General features: G+C 40.2%; 1 protein-coding gene across 5 annotated transcripts in view; it reads left to right on the forward strand.

The window, feature by feature from the left end:
- Positions 1 to 23,216, forward strand: part of PIP5K1B (phosphatidylinositol-4-phosphate 5-kinase type 1 beta) — a 283,009-nt gene extending 259,793 nt beyond the window's left edge. For all 5 annotated transcript variants that reach the window (XM_081066583.1, XM_081066581.1, XM_081066584.1 and 2 more), the window contains exons 14-15: positions 8,170 to 8,287; positions 22,456 to 23,216. In XM_081066583.1, coding sequence (XP_080922709.1) covers positions 8,170 to 8,287; positions 22,456 to 22,458 — 121 coding nt within the window. In that variant the 3' untranslated portion in view covers positions 22,459 to 23,216. The remainder of the gene's footprint in view (positions 1 to 8,169; positions 8,288 to 22,455) is intronic.
- Positions 23,217 to 23,856: the final 640 nt, after the last annotated feature.

Consider the following 23,856-nt stretch of genomic DNA (forward strand, 5'->3'; position numbering starts at 1 on the left):
ATGCCCCATGCGAATTAGCTATAAAACACTCATTAGGTCTGCAAACAGAAGAAATCAGACTGTTCCAGGCTATAAAGTGATTGATGACTTTTCAGCAGTCCAGCCAGGCTAATGCTCTTCAGTGAGCATTAGCTAATGTTACTGGTAGCAGAAAGGAACATTTTTGTAAATGACACAGAGGCATCAGAGAATCATTACCATCTGCTCCCAGAGAGAGCTTTTGGAGGACATCAAAATCCCCCTCCTGTCCCTCTTCCCTGTGACAAGTTTGCCATGCGAGCAGAGCATAGAGCAGCTGAAGAGGATTGGCAGCTCCTCTGCTTTTACAAGGGAAGAACAGAACTGGTAGATTAAGTGTCCGTGCCTTATTACAAATTAGGTGCAATTAGCCCTCAGACAGTCTGACTTGAGGGAATTGTGGCAGAACTCGCTGGTGCAGAACCCAGGCAGGCAGCCAGACCCTTCAGCCCAGACATGTAACACTGCTTCTAGAAATGGATATTCCCAAGCTAGGAGGCAGAAGAATGGCAGGGCCTCTGACTTGACCTCTGGATTTTGAGGGCATTCTTCCCAAGAGAGGTGCCCTCACTTATAAGTGACCCCTAAAATGGAATCTGGGAAATTCTCAGCCAGAGAAATTAGAAATTGATTCCAAATAGGCTTGTGCCCAGGAAACCAACATTACAGTAAGAAAACAGGAGTAACAGAATATTTCCCAATGTCAGCACTGAAGAGAAACAAACATGAAATAGATCGGTGGCCCAGATATTTAAGTAAAAATCCTTTTTAGAACACATTTTACCTTTATTACTTGGGGCATCGCCAAGGAAGGCTCTGGGTACATTTATTTGGGTTGGATGATTTATTCTTGCATTATCTCTCTACTCTATTAGTAATTACATTTCATTAATTTTCATAAGTAGCAATGGACATAAACATACATATTCACGTATAAAGTTTCTTAAGCCCAAAAAATACTTTATGTCCTGTATGAAATATCTCGATTAGGAAAAAAATACGCCTTTATTTTAAATTATGTGATAACCTTTACCATTTAATCTTTTTGCTAAAAATAGCATGATAGAATGTTAAAATGAAATATTTTGACTATCAATTTCAACTGAGGCCCAAAACAAAAGCAAGGTCTGAGACTACAGGACTTGCAAAGGAAGTGGTCAGAAACCAGTTTTGTAATTGTTAGCTGACCACCTACCTCCAGCCTTTAAAAGAAGTTAGAGAGACCAAGAAAAGAGTTGGCAGTTAGAATGTGAACTTTAGAGAGACCAGTCAGGGACTGGGGACGCCTCTCCCAGCACAGGGGAAGGGGCTTGAGTGAGATACTTTGGAGAGCTTGATATGTGCCGCAGGGAGTATAAGGGACACATATGTTCTTTCTAGTGTCTGACTCAGGCCTGCGATCCTACAGACTCCAAGGGCAGAGCAAGCAGAGTTTGCAGCTTGGAGAAGGCCTCCTAAGCCCTTCACTCCCTCTCTTCTCTTTTCCATGCTTTTTTGTTTTTCTCCTTAGCATTTTGGACCAACATAAATATAGTGTATTTTAAGCATTTATTTCATTGTCTTCCTCAATACTATGTAGATTCCAGCAGAGATTCTTGTTTATTTTGATATCTGCTATATCCTAGTACCTCAATGGGTATTTGTGCCGTACACTCATTTTACGCGTGGGAAACTAGAACCCAGAAGGGTTAAGAAATGTATCAAATTTCACACTGAACAAAGTGGAAGAGCCAAAATTTGAAGCTGAATTATCTGATTCCTGATTTCATGCTCTGCCTGTCATGCTTTATCAGTTCAGGTGTCTGTTTCCCTGAAATGTATTCTCATCCTTTCTTAGGTGGCAGACAGTACCTAATCTAAGATTTCTAGAGAAGTAACATGCCAGTTCTGTACTCCGATCTTAGTACATACTGAATAATGAGGATAATAAGATTTCACTCAATGCCAAGACATGTTAATAAGTCAGATTATTCAGAATATACTTAATGGGACTTTACTATATAAATTCCTAATTACATAGGGCTCTATACAGAGTTGTTGTGTTTTTTTTTTGCTTAAGTATTAAACTATTAGCTTAAATAGTTTTAGAGTTCTTATTAAATATCAGATATTTGTTATTTTTAAAATATGTTGCTTTTTTAAATTGTAAAATACATATAGCATAAAATTTACCATCTTAGCCATTTTTAAGTGTACAATTCAGTTATATCAATACATTGATTTTGTTGTACAGCCAAGCACCAGCACTCTTTTTCCATCTTGTAAAACTGCAAGTCTATGCCCATTAACAACTCTCCATTCCCCAGCCACCAGCACCCATCCTTCTACCTTCTTTTCTATCTCTATGATTTGACGACTCCAGATCCTGCGTATAAATGGAATTATACAATATTTGTCTTTTTATGACTGCCTTATTTCACTTAACATAATGTCCTCAAGGTTGAACCTTGTTGTGACATGTGTCAGAATTTGCTCCCTTTTTAAGCCTGAATAATACTCCACGGTATATAATACCACATTTTGTGTATCCAGCTGTCAATTGACACTTGGGTTGCTTCCACCTAGAGGCTACTGTGAATAATGCTGCTAAGAATGTGGGTGTATTAGTTTGCTAAGGCTGCCATAACATAGTACCATAAGCTAAGTGGCCTAACCAACAAAAATTTTTCTCACAGTGCTGGAGGTTAGAAGTCCAAGATCAAAATGCATTAAAGATTTGAATATAAAACCAAAACCAATAAAATACATTGAAGAAAACACAAGTACTAAACTTATGGACCTTGGTCTCAGAGGGGTTTTTGTGAACTGGACTCCAAAGGCAAGGGAGCTAAAAGCAAAAATAAATGAATGGGACTATATCAAACTAAAAAGCTTCTGCACAGCAAAAGAAACTATCAACAAAACAAAAAGACAACCAACCAAATGGTAGCATTTATTTGCAAACAACACCTCCATAAAGGGCCAATATCCAAAATATATAAAGAACTCAGACTACTTAACAAAAAACAATCCCATTATTGAAAATTGGGGAGAGGACCTGAACAGAGACTTTTCCCAAGAAGACATACAGATCGCCAATGGATATATGGAGAGATGCTCAGATTCACTCGCTATAAGGGAAATGCAAATCAAAACCACAATGAGATACCACCTCACACCAATTAGAATGGTTATTATCAACAAGACAAGTAATAAGTGTTGGAGAAGCTGTGGAGAAAAGGAACCCTCGGACTCTGCTGGTGGGAATATAAATTGATATAGCCACTATGGAAAACAGTATGAAGGTTCTTCAGAAATTAAGAATAGAGCTACCCTATGACAGAGCAATCCCTCTTCTGGATATCTACCTGAATTTTGAAAACATTTTATTTGTAAAGATATATGTACCCCTATGTTCATTGCAGCATTATTCCTGGTAGCCAGGACATAGAAACAACCTAACTGTTCTTCGATGGATGATTGGATAAAGATGTGGTACATATATACAATGGAATATTACTGGCCATAAGAAAAGATGAAATACTGCCATTTGTGACAACATAGATGGATCATGAGAGCATCATGCTCAGTGAAATAAATCAGACAGAAAAGAACAAGAAACATATGATTTCAGTCATACGTGGGATATAAGACAAAGCAACAAATGAACAACAACAAAAAAACAAACTCATAGATACAAAAGCGTGGTTACCAGAGGGGTTGGAGGATGAGGGAAAATGAAGAGGGTAAAGGAGGTCAAATATATGGTGGCGGAAGGAGGCTAGACTTTGGGTGGTGAGCACACAGTACAATATACAGATGATGTATTATACACTTGTGTGCTTAAAACATATATAATGTTAGTAACAATGTTACCCCAATAAATTTAATTGTTAAAAGTACTGAAATATATATACATATCTTTTAAATATATATCGATATATATATAAAAAGATATATATATATCTTTTAAATGTAAAACAAGTAACATGCAACATTTCAAACTCTGCCCATTGACATATTTGTTTCTAGAACTTCCAGTTTACAATTTAATATAACAAAGATATAACTACCAAAACATGTTGCTTTGTAAAGCATATTTTGCCTACTTATTTTTCCTCATAATTTTCAGTCCCTCATACTCTTCTCAAGAGAACAAAGATCACCACAGCTCACACCAAGCATCACATACTGCACTTGGTTTTGCTGCTTTAGATGATTTTCAAGTTTCTAACACATTAGCCTTAGCCACCTTGGTTTGGGCACATTTCAGCAGAGATAACCACAGAAAACATGCTCAATCAGAAAACAATGTTCAGATCCTACTTCTGTTCCATTACAATGTGACCTTGAGCAAGCCACTGTGCTCCCTGGGTTTCAGTTTTCTCATCTGTGAAATAGACGTGTTGGGCTGACAAGGACACAGAGGAGCCAGACAGAGATGATGCAAATGAGTAGAACAGGCCTGGTTTGATACAGAAGAGCATAGTGGGGATGATGGAGAACTTGAGAAGACATGCCCAGTTTAAAGGGGTCAACCACAACCTCTTTGCTACTCAAAAAATATGGGCTCCGAGTTGCCAGCTCTTCTGGTTTCTCATAAGAAGTGTTAGAAAACTGGGTTTTTGTGGGAATTTCCTATTTCTGAATTTAGCAATAATTCAAATTCAGAAAGTCTTTTTGGACCCCAAACACACTTGTCCCAGCCAGAGCAGGTATGTGGGTCAGCGGTTTGCAACCTCTAGGCTGGACATCCTCCAGGATGGAGGGCCCCTCACCTGCGCCATGTGCTACAGCAGCACTGGCCTGTGACACTGTAGGTTTCCCAGGCTTCCACGGGCGGCACACATGATCTCTTCAGGGCTGGAAATCTCAGAGCCCAACTCTCTCATGTTGTCAGGTCAACTAGAATTTTTTCTGTAGTAGGAAAAAGAAAATGTGTTTTGAAAGACTGGAAAATAAATGAGGGCTTTATTCAAAACAGTTCTAAAATGTATGTGACCTAAAATATCTATTCCATCAAATTTCTGGTATTTCTAATACTATGAGCTGAGAGAGCTAGTTTAAAATCATGACCCTTAAGTAACTTTTTTTTAACTTGATTGAGATATATTTCCCATACCGTAAAATTCATCCATTTAAAGTATACAGTTTTGTGGTTTTTCATATATCCCCAGAGTTACATAACTATCACCAGAATCTAATTTTAGAACATTTTCAACACCCCAAAAAATAAACCCCATACCTAAGTCACTTTCTATTCCCCTCTTATCCCTGCCCCTAGCAACCACTAATCTATTTGCTAACTCTATAGATTTGCCTATTCTGTACATTTCACATAAATCACATAATATGTGGTCCTTTATGACCAGCTTCTTTCTTTAAGCATAATGTTTTCAAGGTTTCACCCATATTGTTGCATATATCAGTACTTCATTATTTTTTTATTGCTGAATAACATTCCATTGTGTGAATTATTTATCTGGACTATTTCCACTTTTTGGCTATTATGAATAATGCTGCAGTGAAAATTCATGTACAAGTTTTTGTGTGGATATATACAGAGGGTGCCAAAAAAATGTGTAGACATTTTAAGAAAGGAAAACTGTATTAAAATTGTAATAGTCAATACATACCAATAACAAAAGATGAACACAAGTCACATTTGACTTCTGCAATTACAAGAGGTGCTCAAAGTGGTTACCATCAGTGTCCAGACACTTCTGATTATGGCCAACTGCTGCTTAAGCAACGTTGACCAAAGTGTCCATTTGGATCAGAAGAGGACAATAGAGAGAGGAGGATTACTTTTTAGGAATATTTTACACAATAGGTAGTGCCATTAAAAAAGATTTTAAAAGAAAAGCACTTCTAAAATATTCTTGGTTATACGTGGGAAATAAAAATCATAACTAAAAACTCAAACGTAAGAGTGAAGTCTTCAAACAAGAAGGGGAAAACAGTTTTGAATCTCATCAAATTATATGTTTACAAAATAACCCAGGAGCCATTAGAGATTTTTTTTAATTATAAGACTATAAATTAAATATTTTTAAATTGTATTTAATTATATATAAAACACAAAACCCCAAAAAAATAGAAATAAAAATCAAGGGACATGCCACAATTTACATATTTTCTGACCACCTTGTTTGTTTTGATGTTTCAGTAAATGAAGAATTTATCTTTCTCATAAGGCTTAACCAGGCAGGATCATTTTCTACCCACAGGAGTAGCGAATGGCATCTTAACAATTGAAAGGCAAAAGTCAAATGAAGCCCATAACTGCATTCTTGTTTCGATCCAAAAAATAACCTGAGCAATGTTTATTGCTACACAGTGCCTCTCAAAATAGTGTCCCTTGAAAACTGATGGTTTACTTAATTCAAGAAATCTGTGAAGGTTTACAATATAAAGTCGACGGCTCAATGGGAGAAGGCCGTGTTAACCCTGCCCTTTAAAATCAGTTGGAATAAACTCTGTTTCCCATACTGTATGACCCATCTTAGGTTTTTTTAAAAGCAAAAGGACTTTTTAAATTTTTTTGTACTGTGTTTAAAATTTAGGAGAAAATATATCAAGCCAAAAGTGAAGTGGTTTTAATCCCTTGATTTCCACATCCTCAAATATCACCAAATGGAAGACTTAAGAGAGATTTCCCTACTTCCTCCCACCACTAGCCTGTAGTTTTACAATTTTCTCATTATGTCTTTTATGATTGGGAAAGAAATACAAATGAACCTCCTTTATTAATTTTTTGACAAGGTTTTTTTTTTAATACTGAAAAGGTCAGGATATCTATTTCACAAACCTTCAATTACTAGCTAAATATGTACAGAAATAGAATTATTGTAGTTCCCAGAGTAAAGAAGGACAGAGGAGTACAATGTCCTTAGTAGTCTCCCATCTAAGTGAGAGGCTCAGACAAGAAACTCAGAACATGACTGTAGACGGGAGTTTTCAGAAGGGATGAGCTCTGAGTTAAGCCCAGAAGGGGGACAGGTCCCGGTAACGGGGAAGGTGAGAGTGAAGTCTTCTGCACTCCTGCTCTCAGCCCTCCTGCCCAGAGAAAGCCACAGCCCTCTGCCATCAAGATGTTCCATATGGCCAATGGCCGGCCCCTTCTCCCAGCTTGTCTAACACCAGTATCACACTTCCACCCTTGTTTATGGAAATTTTGTTCCCACAAAACCATCACATGGCAAATTTCCATAGGTTAAAATATAACTAACTTTTATTTCGGTGGGGGAAAGACTGTACATTCCTGAGCTCTTCATTCCCGATTTAAATACCATGAAAATGGACCAATTACTTAAACAGTTAACTCAAGTTATAATATAGTTACATATTATATTATATAATATATAATATCATATAAATCACAAAACAAACTGGTTTCCTTTCATAAATGGTTTTCCTTCAATACAACTATCTACCTGCATTCCTTTGGCTTTTTTTTGTTGTTATTAAGGGTACATTTAGGCTGTCCTCACAGAGCACATAATACAATGCTCTGTATTTATGCAATTGTTACCCAGAGTGTAGGCCTTGGACCAGCAGCAGAAGCATCACCTGGGGGCGTGCTAGAAGTGCAAATCCACGGGCTCCACATCACACCAACTGAATCAGAAACTCTAGAGCTGGAGCCCAGGAAATTGGGTTTCAAACAGCCCTCCAAGGGATTTTGGCACACAGTAAAGTTTGGATGAGAACCATGGATGTAATTGAACATGTCTTACTAAAACGAAAAACCATTAGAAAGAAATCATCAATGTTAATGATAAACAAGGTTATCGTTTATAAACTAGCAAAACATAAAAGTGTGGGAGGAGAACTTAAGCAGCGAGAACAAACTATTCAAAGTCAAAGGTGACCAGTGGGTCTCTAGGTTCACAGCAATTCTCCCTCACTAGGCATGGGACCCACAAATCACCTCTCAGAAAGGTGAAGAGATGTTTTATGCACCAAAGTAGAAAATTCACTACTGGTAAAACCAATTTAAACTCAAGTGAGCCTATCTCCAGGCATGACCATATTTCTCTCAAACTCCCCACAATTTTTTTTCATCCCAAAAAGTTTCCCACCTTGGCCTCTTTAACCCCAACTTTGGAGGTGTCCTTGGATTTGGTTTTGGAGGCCACATCTCATCATTATTCTTCTTTATTTTTTCAGTAAAGGTTTACCTTCCAGTTCAACGTTTACCTTGGAAGAGGGAACCATCTACTTGACTTCTGAGCCCAATGCCCTGGAAATGCAGGATGATAATGCCTCCGTGCTCGATGTTTATTTAGTAAGTACTTTTCAGTTTCTCCCCCTTCCCTTCTGGTTTACGGGTAGATCCATGGCTTACACAAGAACAAGTTCCAGTAGATCAGGTGTGCTTGGGTGTTAAAAGAAACAGTGGCACCTTTTCCCTTTTACAAATGGTGCATCTTTTCACAAGCCATGTTTTCCCACTGTTCATATAAGAACATTACACACAAAAATATCTAGGATAAGATACTAATTCACCATCTGTCATAAGAGAATAAATCCCCTAACGTCAAGGCGGGGGATTCCTCGGTGTTATTCCCAAAGTAATGTCCTCTGTGACTCGATTGCATCCCTTTGTGTGTGAATTTCCTTCACTAGGGAATGACTGCCTTGATATCTCGGTAGACTGATAATCAGGTAAAGAACTTGAATTCAGCACCAAGAACATGGCAACCTCAGTTGTCACCACCAGCCAGCCATGTGATCTGAACAGGAACCTCTCCTACCATGTCTCCTAGTGTGTCCTTATTTGTCAAAGGAGGGCAATACTGCCTGCCCTGCTGACCTCCCAAGGCTTCTTGGAGGACCATGAGTGATTGTGTGTGGACACCCTTTAGTGCCCACCAAGTTGTCTCTAGAGGCTTAGTTGAATTGTTAGATGAGGCCTAGAAAGATTATCTGATGGCTAGACTTTCAAAGAGGAGACTGAGTGTTTTCCCTGCAGAGTACATCTCACGCTCATTCTCCATGTGCTTGTAGACCTGCACCAAGTGTCATGGAACAGGGAAAGTGCTGATTTGGAATTTTCTCCTTTTTAAAAGTTTTGCGCGGCCTGAACCAGTACATTGCATCATTCTTAGTAAGCAAGCTCGACATCGGCACTTGGCACTATTGTCTCATGGTAGCACATCTCCGCACCTCCTTTTATGCCTGTCCATATCCTCCAACCTAGCCCTGTACTTCCTCAAATGTACAAGACATCAGTCACCCAAAATGGTACTCCTCGGCCCAAAGCCCTCTACTGTCTTCCCACCTCTCCTGGAGACAAATCAAGAGCCTACACCTGCCTGGTCTCCCCCGCCTCTCTGACGTCCTCCCTACTGCCTCTATCCTCCTTCCTGATGCTGTGTCAGCCACACTGGCCTCCTTGGCGTTCCTCCCACAGACCGAGCACGTTTCTGCCTCAGGACCTTTGCATGTACTATTACTATCTGGACACTATCTCCCGTATACCTATGCTTGCTCCCTCACTTCCTTCAGGTCTCAGCCCAAACATTGCCTTCTCAGAGAGGCTTTTCCTTGAGCCTCTATATAAAATAGCAGCCCCTCACCCACCACTGTGAAAGGATTTTTTTGAACCCCTGAATATCACGGTTGTGGTACACAGAATTTCTTTCCCCTGAGCTATGCTCCTCCCCACATTGTCCCCACTTTTTAAAGAAAGTAAGGTATGCTGGTTCTTTTCCATAACCAAGAAGACAGGGAATTAAATAGGGATAAATATATACAGTATTTTTTTTGGTTTCATGGTAAATTTCATCTGAAAGTAGAAATCAGGAAAGCTGAAATGAAAGACCAAGTAAACTCTCATCTTCATGAGCTGAGGGTTCATGCCACTTGTGTGTAGCTTCACAAAAACCAGATTTGCACCTACCAGGGGTATGTGATACCCCTGAGTGGCATGTGAGATCACAAGGGGTGGTTAAATGGTGTTACTGATGCCGATTCCTCATCCTTTATCCCTTATTCCTTTGGTAGAAAAGTTTGTTGTCTTATTAGTCATTCTGGTTGTTCCTCCTTGCTACTATCAGTTTCATTTATGAGATCACTGCTATTTGGTTTTGTTAGTGTCTAATTTTATTGCTTTTTTTATTTCTTTGATATTGAAATACAAAGCATTTCAGAAAAGGATAACGCTTGCCTCAGAAGCCATCGGGAAAAAAGCCACAGGATTAATCATTGGTTGTCTTGAGAGCACTTGAGGACCGATTAGACAAAAAGGAGTTATGGGAGTTTAGAACTGAAAGAGATGGCAGGCTGGTGCGGTCCCCTGACCAGTGTTCCCAGCAGTCTCCACAGCTTTTGTTGTGGTTCAGAAACATTGAGGAAAGGAAAGGAAAAGGGAGAGGGGAGTCAGGCTATGGATAGAGTAACAAGACAGTAGAAATTTTTCTCACTAAGATTGGAGAAAAACTGATCAGTGTAATCTTATTTTGTAGCTAATAACAATAAGCTGGGAAACATTTTTTGAGTGTTTCCTACACGTCTGGCACTGTCCTAAATAGTATACTTTATATATACTAGTTCATTAATCCTCACAACAACCCTATGAGGCAGATGTGGTTACTAGCTCCAGTTACAAACCAGGAAAAATCAAGGCACATGGAGATTATCCAGTTTGCCCCCAGTTATGCAGCCAGTGATCAATGAGAACTGGCATTTAAACCAATGGAGACCAGTCCAGAGCCACACTCTCCATTGCTGAGCTATGCTACCTGGATTAAGAATTATCCGGCCTTTGCAATATGCAAATTAGACCCAGACACCTTAAATAACTTGTTCAAAGTTACACAACACGGTAATACGGCATGAAAAATATAGAGGACAAAGGTTACAGAGACAAATTTAAGTTAATAAACATTGATTCTTTTTAAATTTCAATATAGAATGTGGAAGTTCAAAAATGGAGTCAGGGAAACAGTTTGGTATTGTTGGAAGAGCACAGGATTTTTTTTTTAATTGGGAATATTGGGGAACAATGTGTTTCTCCAGGGCCCATCAGCTCCAAGTTGCTGTCCTTCAGTGTAGTTGTGAAGGGCGCAGCTCAGCTCCAAGTCCAGTTGCCGTTTTCAATCTTTAGTTGCAGGGGGCGCAGCGGGAATTGAACTGGCAACCTTGTTGTTGAGAGCTCGTGCTCTAACCAACTTAGCCATCCGGCCGCCCCGGAAGAACATAGGATTTTGAACACTAATAATAGTCAAACTAAGCATATACAATGTGCCAAGCACTGTCTCAGTCCTTTTCTTACACTAGCTCTGTCATGAAGGTAGGTGTTACATTTATCTCCATCCATACATATAAGGAAACTGAAGTTTAACTGACAGTTCTTAGAGCTGGTAAATGGCAGAGCCAAAATTCAACTCCAGCTCCTACCTAAACTTGAAACCATGCCACACGCTATCTCTGTAGTTGTTACTGATTCTTGGTACAAGTCTCACATCCATCTCATAGAAATTATGCTCCTTATGAAGGTGAGAGATAGATCCAAAAAGGAAGAAGGAAAGGAATGAGAGAGGTTTATGTTGAGAAAAGTTTCTATAAAACTCCACTTTCATCATTATTTCTGGGTTTTGTGGGCGTTTTTTGTATCATGTTTCCCCGAAAATAAGACCGGGTCTAATATTAATTTTTGCTCCAAAAGACACATTAGGGCTTATGTTCAGGGGATGTCATCCTGAAAAATGATGCTAGGGATTATTTTCCAGTTCGGTCTTATTTTCGGGGAAACATGGTAGTTCTAGTACAGTCATTATTAAACCTTTTGATCTCAGGACCCCCTTATACTCTTAAAAATTTCTGAGGATCCCAAAGAGCTTTTCTGTATGAGTTCATATTTTTAAATATTAAAATAAGAAATATGTTAAATATTCATTAATTCATTGAAAATATCAAATGTTAATTTAAATAAGTTTTTATGAAAATAATTATATTTTCCAGGACAAAATTAAATTGAGTGAGAAGAGTGGCATTATGTTAGATTTTTGCAACCCCTATTGTCTGACTTAATAGAAGCTGGATTCTCCTATGTTTCTACATTAGTCTTTTGCGATATGGCACGTCACTGTACTCCACTGTACACCCATGAGAGAAAATAAGAATAAAAGGCAAATAACATCTTAGTATTGATAGGAAAATAGTTAGACCTCATGAGTCCCCAGAAATGGTACTCCCCCACACAGTTGTCTTAGTACTTTAACTTAGTCTCTTCACATGTTACAGAACCAAATGGGATATGAATTAGACAGAAATAGGTATCTGGATTCTATGCCTATCTCTGCTACTCATTAGTCATTGACCTTGAATAAACTCTTTTGTGACCTCAGTTTTCTCATCTATAAAATGGATCATTAAATCATGTCTAAGACCCCTTCTTGCTTTGACCAGCTGTGACTTATTCTAAATTACAAGAAATTGCAGAAATAAGGTTTTTCCAGAGTAGCTAACGTTATTTCTCCAAATTTCGCTGTTTCATCACATATTCTACCATAAACCTTCACAGTAGTTAAACTCACATTTTATGGCAATACATCTAGAAAGTTCTGCACCATTAACTTGTAATTCCAGGATGATTTTTATTTTTTATTTTGTATGGTCTTCCAGATCTGAAAGGATATAGTTCATTGCCCTCCCTTCAGTATTTTCATTTGCCTCAACATTATGAAAGAGTGAATGGAAAAGAAAAGCACGAGAAGGGAAAACCAATCTTGCCTACATCTTTGACTCTCCTTCCTCTTGACCTAATTAGAATCCTCTTAATCATAGTCATCTTTACCTGAAGGCCAGTTGGAGGCTTTCAGTGTTGTAACCAATCATAGATTTCTCCTGTAATGTTTCTCCTCCTTTCAGATATAGCATTTCTCTCTTGGTAGTTGTAATCTAATCCCCAGGTGCTATTATTTGTATACTAATGGACAATACTGTTTATATCCCTTTAAAAATATACGATTTAAACCCAAATGATTTATACACACCAAATAACACCTGAAGTTTCCTTTTTAAGGATCCAGTCACATTATGTGCATATAAATTAGGCCAGCTATCCTGCTTTTTTCTGTGATTTGATATGAAATTAAAAAGATAGACTACCTTAACAGGCAGCTAATTGTTCCGTATTCCTTATTAAAACATTTAGGTCAGGCTCCATGTTCCTAGCTAGCCTGCACTGCTTTGAAAAGGCCATTCACCGACATGCTCTAGACATAGCTCCAGGCTATCTGAATCATTTGCAAATATTCAAATCAAGGGAGGTGTTTTGGGAGATGATTTTCAGTGACCAAAAATTGTGTTTTCCATTGAATTTTGAGTTGATGACATAGATTAGGGTATTTCAAAGATTACAGAGATGAGCAGACTCTATTTATTTAAAATGGGCAATCACACCGCCTTCATAACAGAGCTAGATTCCACTGTTTGAATAGTCCCTGATATTCCAAGGCACTGATGCTGTCACAGTAGCTGTTTGAAATAACAGCTGAAATGCTCCTAAGGCAGCTTCCTTGCCTGATGTGGAATGCAATTTGGTGTTAATGGGAAGAGGAACAGCGAACAGCCATTGCAGCTAAAAAATGTCATGGGTGACTAGCTTGGATGGATGGATAAGTGGGAGATAGGGAATTGCTTTCTTAAAATTATAGAAATTTGAAAGATGGCTGCCACACAACAGTGACTTTTTTGCCTCTATTTTTCAGTCCCGATGATATGCCCTTTCTTTTTACACTTTCTGCATTAACATGCTCTCAATGATAGGTACTTTCATCCAGATATGTGTCTCTGCAAAATGGCTGTTTGCAATGCAAAAGTAGCTGTGGGCAAAGGAGAAGAAAGAGTTAAGCTATTTCTGAGCCGAGCCAGGATTGGAAATTAGTGCTCTGACGTGCACTTGTTGGACAGCGTGGTTATTGAATGTGTCTTTAGGGTGGTTAATAGCACTCTTTGATCATGGGACGAAGGGAGGCAGAGAATAGAAAATGTTTGCATTAACAGCTTATCATACTATTATGCCTGAGAAAAAGAAGAAAAACATTGTAAATTAGGTCACAGGGGTCTTAGAAAATTCAGCAGCACGTTTTGGCAAGAGAAACTGCATTTCTGGATTTGCTTCCTTTGGCATTGAAGTTAATGACTTCTTCATATGTGAAGTATCGGATCCCTTTAATCACTCCTTGTCTGAGCCAGTATTGGCTGCTGCAAGGGGTGTTTATTTGAAACAGTGGCAATTCTATTGCTTCTCAGCAGAGACCTAGATTTCCCACCGTTGATGCTGCTCAGGATTTTGGTAGATTTTAGTGACAGCAAAATAGGAAGAGAAGAGGAAAACCCTACCTTTGGTTCGTCAGGCATTTGACCAAAATGCCTCTTCCTTCCACCACAGGACCACTTGTTGAGAAATGAGATTTCAGAAAGGGCAAAACGAGGCCCTTTGGTTTTTAATCTCCAGAAATGCTTGGTCCCATTAAGTCATTGGCTGAATAATATTTCCAAGACATATGGAAGAGCTGAAAAAAATGAATCCCGCTGCCTGAGCCCCACAGCACCTAGAAGTGATGCCCGTACTGAAATGAGAGCTGCACGCTTCAAATTAATGAGGCAACCTGTCGGTCTGGATTAGCAGGGCACCCATAAAAATCTCTTTAAAAAAAAAAAAACAGTATTAAACTACTGTTTAAGGATTAGCTTAAGGAACTGGAGTTGGAATTATAAAGGCATTCTGGTTTATCAGTTAAATTAGGCCCAGAGTTAGCAATTGAACAACAGCCTGCAAGGCTAAGTACTTTTTTGTTTTACCTAGCTTTACAGTGAATTGTGGCCTCACAGGCCAGCTTGATTCCCACCTTCTCCAAGGCCAGTTCTGCTGTGCAGCTTGCCTGAGTCTTATCACATCCAGGCCCTCCACAGGTAGCCCCATCATTTTCCATCCCTTGCCTCCTCACACTGGCCTCTCTCCCCTTGCCCACTGCCTGCAGACACTCCCTTTTGCTTCTCTTTCTAGTTTCTATTTCTGTTTCCTACCTTGTCTTCGGAAGCCAATGTTTACTAGTCTCCTGAGTCTTTCCAACTCTTGGGAAAAGAGCGTTTGAGGAAGAACCGTCTCTAACGGTGTGAACTTGGGGTCTACCAAGCCCTGAGCCTGCAGGAAACAAACTCAAAATGAACCAGGTTAGGAACAAATGAGAATTTTAGGGAAAGCACATTTAAATTGTGGCGTGGGCCTAGTGCACAGGGCTGTCATCGTTCATACACTTCAGTCGCCTGGGATCTGAGGAACAATGGGAAAATGTGGTAGAAAGGAGAATGCCTCAAGTACTATACTTAATAAAATATAAGGCCTCCGGAGTGTGATGAACAGCATGCGGAGGACTCAGGGGTAAGGATCTGAGGGCTTAGCTGCCCTTTGGTTCGTCTCTGCCTGTGTTTGTTTGCTAGGGTTGCCGTAACAAAGAACTACCGCCTGGGTGGCTTAGACAACAGAAATTTGTTTTCTCATTGTTCTGGAGCCGAGAAGTCAGGGTCATGTTCCCTCTGAAGGCTTTAAGAGAGGATCCGCCCTTGCCTCTTCTAGCTTCTGGTGGCTCCACATGCTCCTTGGTGTTCTTTGATTTGCAAAACTCTAATCTCTGCCTTCATGTTCTCGTGGCCTTCTTCCTGTGACTCTGCCTCTGTGTGTCCTCTCTTCTCATGAGGACACCAGTCATCGGATCAAGGGGCCACCCTAACCCCATGTGACCTCGTCTGAACTTGTAGATGTAATTATATCTTTAACAAGGTCACATTCCAAGATTCCAGGTAGACATGAAGTTTTGGGGGACACTGTTGAATCAACTAGATTGCCTTCCTCAGGAGGCCTGGCACTACTCCTTACCAGGCGAGGCCCCATTTTTCCATTTGCTTTTCATCTCCCAGCTAAGTCACTATGAAGTTGGGTAGATGTTTCCAAATTATTTTGGATCCTCACAAAAAGATGTCAGATAAATGAACGTATTAGCAAATACAGTCACCAGTTGGGGACATATTTTGTGTTAGAAATGCAATCCCTGAGGTGGACCAGAGCATTGGTATTTTTAAAAGCTCTCCACACATCCAGGGCTGAGATGCACTGAGCGGGTTGACAGGGTCCTTCAGCTCTGAGCATGCTGTAATTCCTCTGTGCTAAATGTAAGGCAGAACTGTGTCACTCCCCGGCGTCCCCTCCTAAGATGGTTGGCCAGTTAGCTTTGCTTTACATTAGAGGGAAAATAATGCACTTGATTCTGAGGTGCATAGGAAGCTCCTACCACATTCAAGTTTCTGAATTGGGCTTATGATTTCCTGCTTCCCGCACGCCCTACTTCCATCTACTGGTAGGAAGGCACCTCTGACCACGGGGGATACGAGATTGAAGTCCTTGAATTGAAAGCTAATCAGGACTGAGTGTGATGCTCAGTGGACTGTTTCCACTCCATGGCCTCCATTGTAGCCTCTCAGTGCTGTGCGGGGACATTCAGTACATCCTTCAAACGTCAAAGGAAACTCCCTCTGACAGGCCCAGCATCTACCACCTTCCAAGTTGAACTAAAGGCTGTAGTTACAGTCAGGCACAAAACTGAAGGGGCTGATCTTCTCTAGGATTCAAGTGTGCCCTTCTCATCCATCAAGGCCAGTTCCACTTGAGCCTCTTTGAAAGGGCTCCCTGGCAGTTTGGGGCTCCAACACAGAAAATGCTTCTTTCTACCGCTTAGGCAGCAACTTTAACAAAGTATCGATAAATAAGAGGTGGAAAAAGCCTTTTCTTCACTTTAAATCTTTGGCAGGTCATCCCTTAGAGCCACTCAACTCCTAGGTGACTGTAGCTTTTGAAGTAATCCACTATAGGGGATAGGATTGTGTATAAGAAAATTCAAATACAGAGTCTTAATTTTTAAGAAACTTTCTACATTTCAGTAATGGCTACTGTATTTGTTTCCTAGGGCTGCCATAACAAAGTCCCACAAAGTAGGTGGATTAAACAGTAGAAATTTATGATCTCCCAGGTCTGGAGGCCAGAAATCCAAGATCAAGGTGTCAGCAGGGTGGGCTCCTTCGGAAGCTGTGAGGGAAGGATCTGTTCCAGGCTGTTCTCCTTGGCTTATAGATAGCCATCTTCTCCCAGTGTCTTCACATTATTTTCCCTCCGTGTGTGTCTCTGTGTCCAAAGTTCCTCTTTCTATAAGGACATCAGTCATAATGGATTTAGGGCCCACCCTAAGGACCTCACTTTAACTTGCCTGCCTCTGTAAAGGCTCTATCTCCAGATAGTGTCACATTCTGAGATACTGGGGGTTAGGACTCCAACATATGAATTTTGGGGAAACAATTCAACCTATAATGGCTAGAAGTGCTGAGAGGAAAAGGCTTGGTGGGGGTTGAACTTCTAGTTCCTACCCTTGAGACCATGGCCCGGGGCCGCTGGCATCTTATGCTTTCCTTCTACTACGTATGAACGAGAGAAGCCAGTGGCCTCGTCCAAAGGTGCTGCTCCTGGGTGAATGAGTCCAGGCCCATATTCCTCCCCAGCACATTTTCCTAATGTGGCAGAGGCAGGAGTCGGAGTGAATTCGGTTGTGGCCCCAGAGCTATGTGATATATTAGATAATAAGGTAACCATGTGGATTTACAATTAGCAGAAATCACTCGCATGCTGGAAAGTCTGCTGTAGAATTGTCAGCCCATATAAATCCTTGATGCCCTGAGGCATCACTTGGGTCTTTGGGAAACAAATTAATCAGGCAGGGAACGGTGCTGAAATATTGCCGCTGCACTAACGGTTTTGAAAAGACAAGCCATAATCCTAAATCCATCCCATAAGACATCCATGGTGAGTGCCAGCTTTTTTTCTTGGGTCTGTTCTCATCTTCTCAATCATCTAGCTGCTGGTTGGTATGGAACGCTTTGCTAGGGCATTTGGAGGCTGGAAGGAGGCTTGGTGCTCCACGTGCTGCCAACACCTCAGACACCAGCACTCTCCCAGATGGGTCACAACATGGTGATATTCATCCGAATTGTATACACCAATCAAGGACATTCCAAGTTCCCCCTTCTGCGCTTGTTAGTTAAAGGCCTGCAGCCCTGGCCTTCAGGAAATAATTTCCCCTCTGATTGAATCTAAGTATTTTTTTATTTTTTTTAGCACAAAGGTAGGACATTTGGACCCAGGCTTCTCTAAGTTCTCTCCATCTATAAAATCCCATAGCAGTGCCCTCTGACTCCATTTGTACCCTGTGTCCTGATTTCTGTAGCACTAACATGTGTAATCATTTCACCTCCTAAGAAAATGGTGAGCTTTGGATTCCTGCTGCTGTTGACCAAAGAGGAACTCCCCACTCTAGTCTATCCCCAAGTGATTGGGCCTTGTGAAGTAACCCCCAAGCTGAGGTAGATAGGAATATAATAAAATGTAAATATACAGCTTTAGGTAAATGGAAAAAGAAAAGACTTCGCAGAGCTGCTTTCTCAGAAATTCCCGAATTTCAAACACAGGACTATCTAGTGACCCAGAGATGGAGGGGACTCCAGAGGCAGCATGAGGCATTGTGAAGGCTTTATATGTATGTGTGACCCGTGCGTTTACACTGAAATGAGTGGTGAGGCAGGACGAGTTGCTGTGTCCTCATGGCGGCAGGAGGAACATCAGCCAAAAGAATAAGAAAAATAGAAAATAGAAAGAAAACAGAGAATGCGGGGGGGAAACAGAAGTCAGGAATTGCTGGTGGAAACGGGCTTGGTATAAGAAAAGTTAATAGGCCTGGAGAAACATGCTTTACTCCAGAGTATTTTGGCAAAGAATTTCAACTTGAAACCAAAATGGGAAGATGCTTGAACACCAGACAGGGAAAGATCCTGCTTCCATGGGGTCCTGGGGCTGAATCCTGAGGTAGTTGCAGTTTTAAAAGAACATCAACCCTGAAGGTTAATCAAAACAGTATGGTACTGGCATAAAAAGATATAGCGAGAGCCCAGAAATAAATCTTCACTTACACAGTCAATTAATCTACAACAAAGAAGGCAAGGATAAACAATGGGGTAAGTAGTGGGAAAACTGGACAGATATGTGCAAAAAAATAAAATTGGAACACTTTTTTACAACATATACAAGAGTAAACTCAAAATGGATTAAAGACTTAAATATTATACCTGAAACTATAAAGCTCCTAGAAGAAAACATAGGCAGGAAACTCCTTGAGATTGTTCTCTTTAGATATGTCTCTTCGACAAGGGAGACAAAAGAAAATAAACAAGTGGGATTACATCAAACTAAAAAGTTTTTGCACAGCAAAGGAAACCATCAACAAAATGAAATGAGAGAAAATAATTCGCAAATGATACGTCTGATAAGGGGTTAATATCCAAAATATATAAGGAACTCATATCACTTAACACCAAAAAAAATCCAACTAAAACATGGGCAGAGGACCTGAACAGACATTTCTCCATAGATGACCTATAGATGGCCAACAGACATAAGAAAAGATGCTCAATATCACTAATCATCAGAGAAATTCAAATTGAAACCACAATGAGATATCACCTCACACCTATCGGAATGGCCACCATCAATAAATCAACAAATAAGTGTTGGCAAGGATGTGGAGAAAAGGAACCCTCATGCACTGCTGCTGGGATTGTAGATTAGTGCAATAATTATGGAAAACAGTATGGAGATTCCTCAGAAAATTAACAATTGGGCTGCCATACAATCCAGCAATTCCACTTCTTGGTATTTATCCAAAGAAAATACCAATTCGAATTTATCCAAATACCAATTCGAAAAGATGTATGCATCTCTGTTCACTGTAGCATTACTAGTAATAGCCAAGATATGGAAGCAACCTAAGTGTCCATCAATAAATCAATGGATAAAGAAGATGCAGTACACACACACACACACACACACACACACAAAATCGAATATTCAGCAATAAAAAAGAATGAAATCTTGCCATTTGCGACAACATGAATGAACCTGGAGGGTATTATGCTAAGTGAAATAAGTCAGAGAAAGACAAATAAAGTATGATTTCACGTATATGTAGGATCTAAGGAAACAAAGCAAATGAACAAACAACAGACTCATAGAAACAGAGACCAAAAGGATAGTTACCAGAGAGGAGGAAGATGGGTAAAAAGGTGAAGGAGAATTATAATCATTATAGTTGATAATACTGTGATAAGTTTCCATGGTGACAGATGATTACTAGAATTAACGGGGTGATCACATTGTAAGGTATAAAAATGTCAAATCACTGTATTGTACACCAGAAATATAAAATGCATATTAACTGTACTTAAGTAAAAAATAAATGTAAAATACAAAAAAAATGTACAAACAGTATTTAATAGAATCTGTGGTTGGCATGGAACTTTGTGATAATCTGACACAGCGCAGCCATAACTGCTCGACCTCTCCATTGACCAGCATGTCAAGTGCCTTTTGGGTACCAGGTGTAGGACATACAGCTTCCTGCCTCAGCTCTACCCAGAAGCCCGTCAGCCTCAGCCTCACCCCCAATGACAGCAACTGCCCCTCTTCAGTGACCACTCATTTCTTTACTCTGATTGGAAAGCACCTCCAAGATGAAGCAAAACTGGCTTCCATGCATTTGTCCCGATTCTGGTCTTGGAGCCATTTAGTCTCACCAGTTGGGTCTCAACCGATGGCCAATTGGGCCCATGTGCTGGGGGAGGCCATGGGTCTGAGTATCAGGATGCTTGACGGGGAAAGGGGGATGGGGAGGACCAAAGCTTTACCACATTCTGATAGTCCAACCCCTACTCTGAGGATCACGACCATCTGTGCCACTATTGTTGATGACATTGTCACACTGTCATCAGTGTGTCCTGGGACTAAACTAGTACTTAATCCCTCCTTCCCGTGGCTAGCCTTCAGATACTCAGAGACAACTATTATGCTCCATCTCTTCATCTCCTGTTTTCTAGACCAAAAAGCCCACGTGTGCCGCCATTTCCATGGGGTCCTGGAGTTGGAGCCCTTTCGTGGTGATCTTCTCGGGCATGACTCAGACTGGACAATGTCCCTCAGAGGGTTTGGCATTAGAAACCAGACCCAGAACTCCAGCTGAACTATCACCTACCTACTTGTGCTTTGTGGTTTTAAGAAAGCAGGACTCAAATCTAATTAGAGGGACCTTACCATTTCATGTGGGGTTTTTATGTCACTGATTGATATGCATCATGCACATCAAAGGGATACAGTTGAGCCTGAAGAAAGTCCACCTTAGAGACATCTGTCCTGAGGATGGGGGCAACTTTCCCTTCGCCCGCTGCTATAGCTTCCAACACCAAACATTCAGGCGGTGTCTGAAAGCTGATGTCTGAGTAACCGTTAGAGCATGTTGTGCATGTTAAGTAGACAAACCTCTCTAACAAGTTAGTAAGAAGGAACGATCTATTAAAGTGGCAAGCTAGTAAAAATTACAACTAACAGCAGGCTCAAATTACAGGATAAAATACTCATTTTTTTAAATATTATCCTCTTTATTTGATATAGTTTCTTTCCTAATAATTTTCAGAGTCATGTCCAACTTTTTACTCAAGTCTTTTCAACACTCCAGATGCGTTGGGCCACACAATTTCTGTGATCCAGGTCCAATATTCTTAACTACCATTTTGGGAGCATGAACCTATGCCAGGCACTGTGCTACATGACATGTATATAATTTTTGTGTATTGTATATGTGTGCATGTGTGTGCACGCACACTATATTTCTCCACAGAAAAGTTTACTCCTTACAACTACCCTAGAAAGTGGTGTTTCTTACCCCTGTTTTACAAATAAATAAGATACCAAGAAGGTTAAGTAACCGTGCAGAATGCCCTATAGCTGTAATACTTAGGAAGTCAATAGATTTAACCCACTGTGTCTGACTCTAAAGACTGAGCACTGTACTGCTCCTCCATATGTATCTTAGTATAACTATCACAGGTTGAATTAGCTGCCTCTGACCTTCAATGGTTCTCATTTTGGATTCATTATATACTGGACATATTTTTCCTCCTTGGCCACAGAGGTGGTGTTTGAAAATGAACACAGCACCCATGAGTCCAAGACCATGTTCACGTTGTTCCTATTGGCTTGAGGCCCGAAGCACCGCAAAGCCCTGTGCACTGGGAGGGCAGGAGTATGTCTTAGCCAGGATTGAGTCCCTACCAGTGCTGTGATTTAGCAGGGACTTGACAAACCTTGATATAATTACCATGTTGGGGAGCCACCAGAGAAGTGTACGCTATCATTGCAGCAGAATCCCAGCCTAAGGCACTCCCACTTCCACCAGTATATCTCCCAGGAACAAGTCCTGGGGAGAAATAATGCACTTGTGTTCCTACTCATGAGGAGCAGTTATAAATCAATGCCAAAACCAAGTGTGACAGCTGGTTTCTTTCTTTTCCCCCCAGTAAGTGAAAGTGGTGGCTGCGTGAGCAGACGGATGAGACATGAACAATTCGTGGTAGAGAAGTTCCTCCACTCCGGAATTACCCAAAAGAACTTGGCTGAGCCCCACGACACACCGAGTACTAATCAACGGGACTTAGGAGTTTGCGAGATGTCAGGGGAGCCTTGGTCCATCGGCTGATCAGCAGATGTGATGTGAAAAATACCACACTCTTCTGTCCTTTGCTGTTGCTTGCTGAACTGTGAAGAACTGCATGAACTATATTTAAGCTGCTTTCTATACCATTGCCAATCACTTTTTTGGACTTGAAAGTGCTATTTTCCTATTGACACTAGCATTGTTTCATTTTGCATGCCTCCAGTGATTATACATAAGCAACATATGTAATCTGCTTATTTTTTTAGAATCCATCCATGCAAAATGGTAAAGTACAAATTCTACTGTTTTGCAAAATTATAATCATAGTCCATGTCATTAAAAGTTCAAATTGGTTTCATATAAAGATCAGTATAATAGGTCTGCATATACTTTATAGATAACTAGCTTCTATAAAGATATTTTCACTGTTTACTAGTGAAATGAGAAAGGCAATGCTATTTATAAAAGGCTTTATGTCGTGTACATACATTGTCTTTGAAATATTTGTGATTTAGTTTATTGCTTGTAAAAGAAAGTATATAATTTATTTAGTAAATACTATTGTAAACTATAGTTTTATTGAGAGAAATAAAATATTTTGTTCTCATTTGTGGTGGTACAGTGATTCCAGTGGTTTATGGTCTTTTATAATTCCTCCTATTAATTGAAAAAAAATAACTGAGACATGCCTCATTTTTAGATATTCTGGAATCCTAAATAAAACTAACTCTCATGACAGATGAAAATGAAGAGACAATATTCTGGACCCTGAGAAAAGACTCAGTAGCAAGTTCTGCTCAACTTGTTAAGAGGCTTTCTCAAATGTCCTGGTGTGTTAGCTTTTACAATGTTATGCTGTGGTAAAAAATAATAATAATAATAAACTAACAAAAAATATCAGTAAATCCCAAAATCTCTGGATAGGGGATCCAGAGCAGTCCCTATCTAGAACATGCCACTTTTACAGCAGAAGGAAAAAGTGATAGTGGAACCAAGTAATGGGAGCTCATAAAGCGTCTGCTTAAAAGTTGCTTACAAAGCGGCCAGATGGCTCAGTTGGTTAGAGCACAAGCTCTGAACAACAGGGTTGCTGGTTCGATTCCCACATGGGCCAGTGAGCTGCTCCCTCCACAATTAAATTGAAGACAACCAGCTGCCGCTGAGCTGCGAGTGGGGTGCAGCCTGATACCTCAGTTGGTTAGAGCGCGAGCTCTCAACAACGTGGTTGCCAGTTCAATTCCCACATGGGATGGTGGGCTGCGAC

This window comes from Rhinolophus hipposideros (assembly GCF_964194185.1).
Source record: "Rhinolophus hipposideros genome assembly, chromosome: 11".
Classification (NCBI taxonomy): domain Eukaryota; kingdom Metazoa; phylum Chordata; class Mammalia; order Chiroptera; family Rhinolophidae; genus Rhinolophus; species Rhinolophus hipposideros.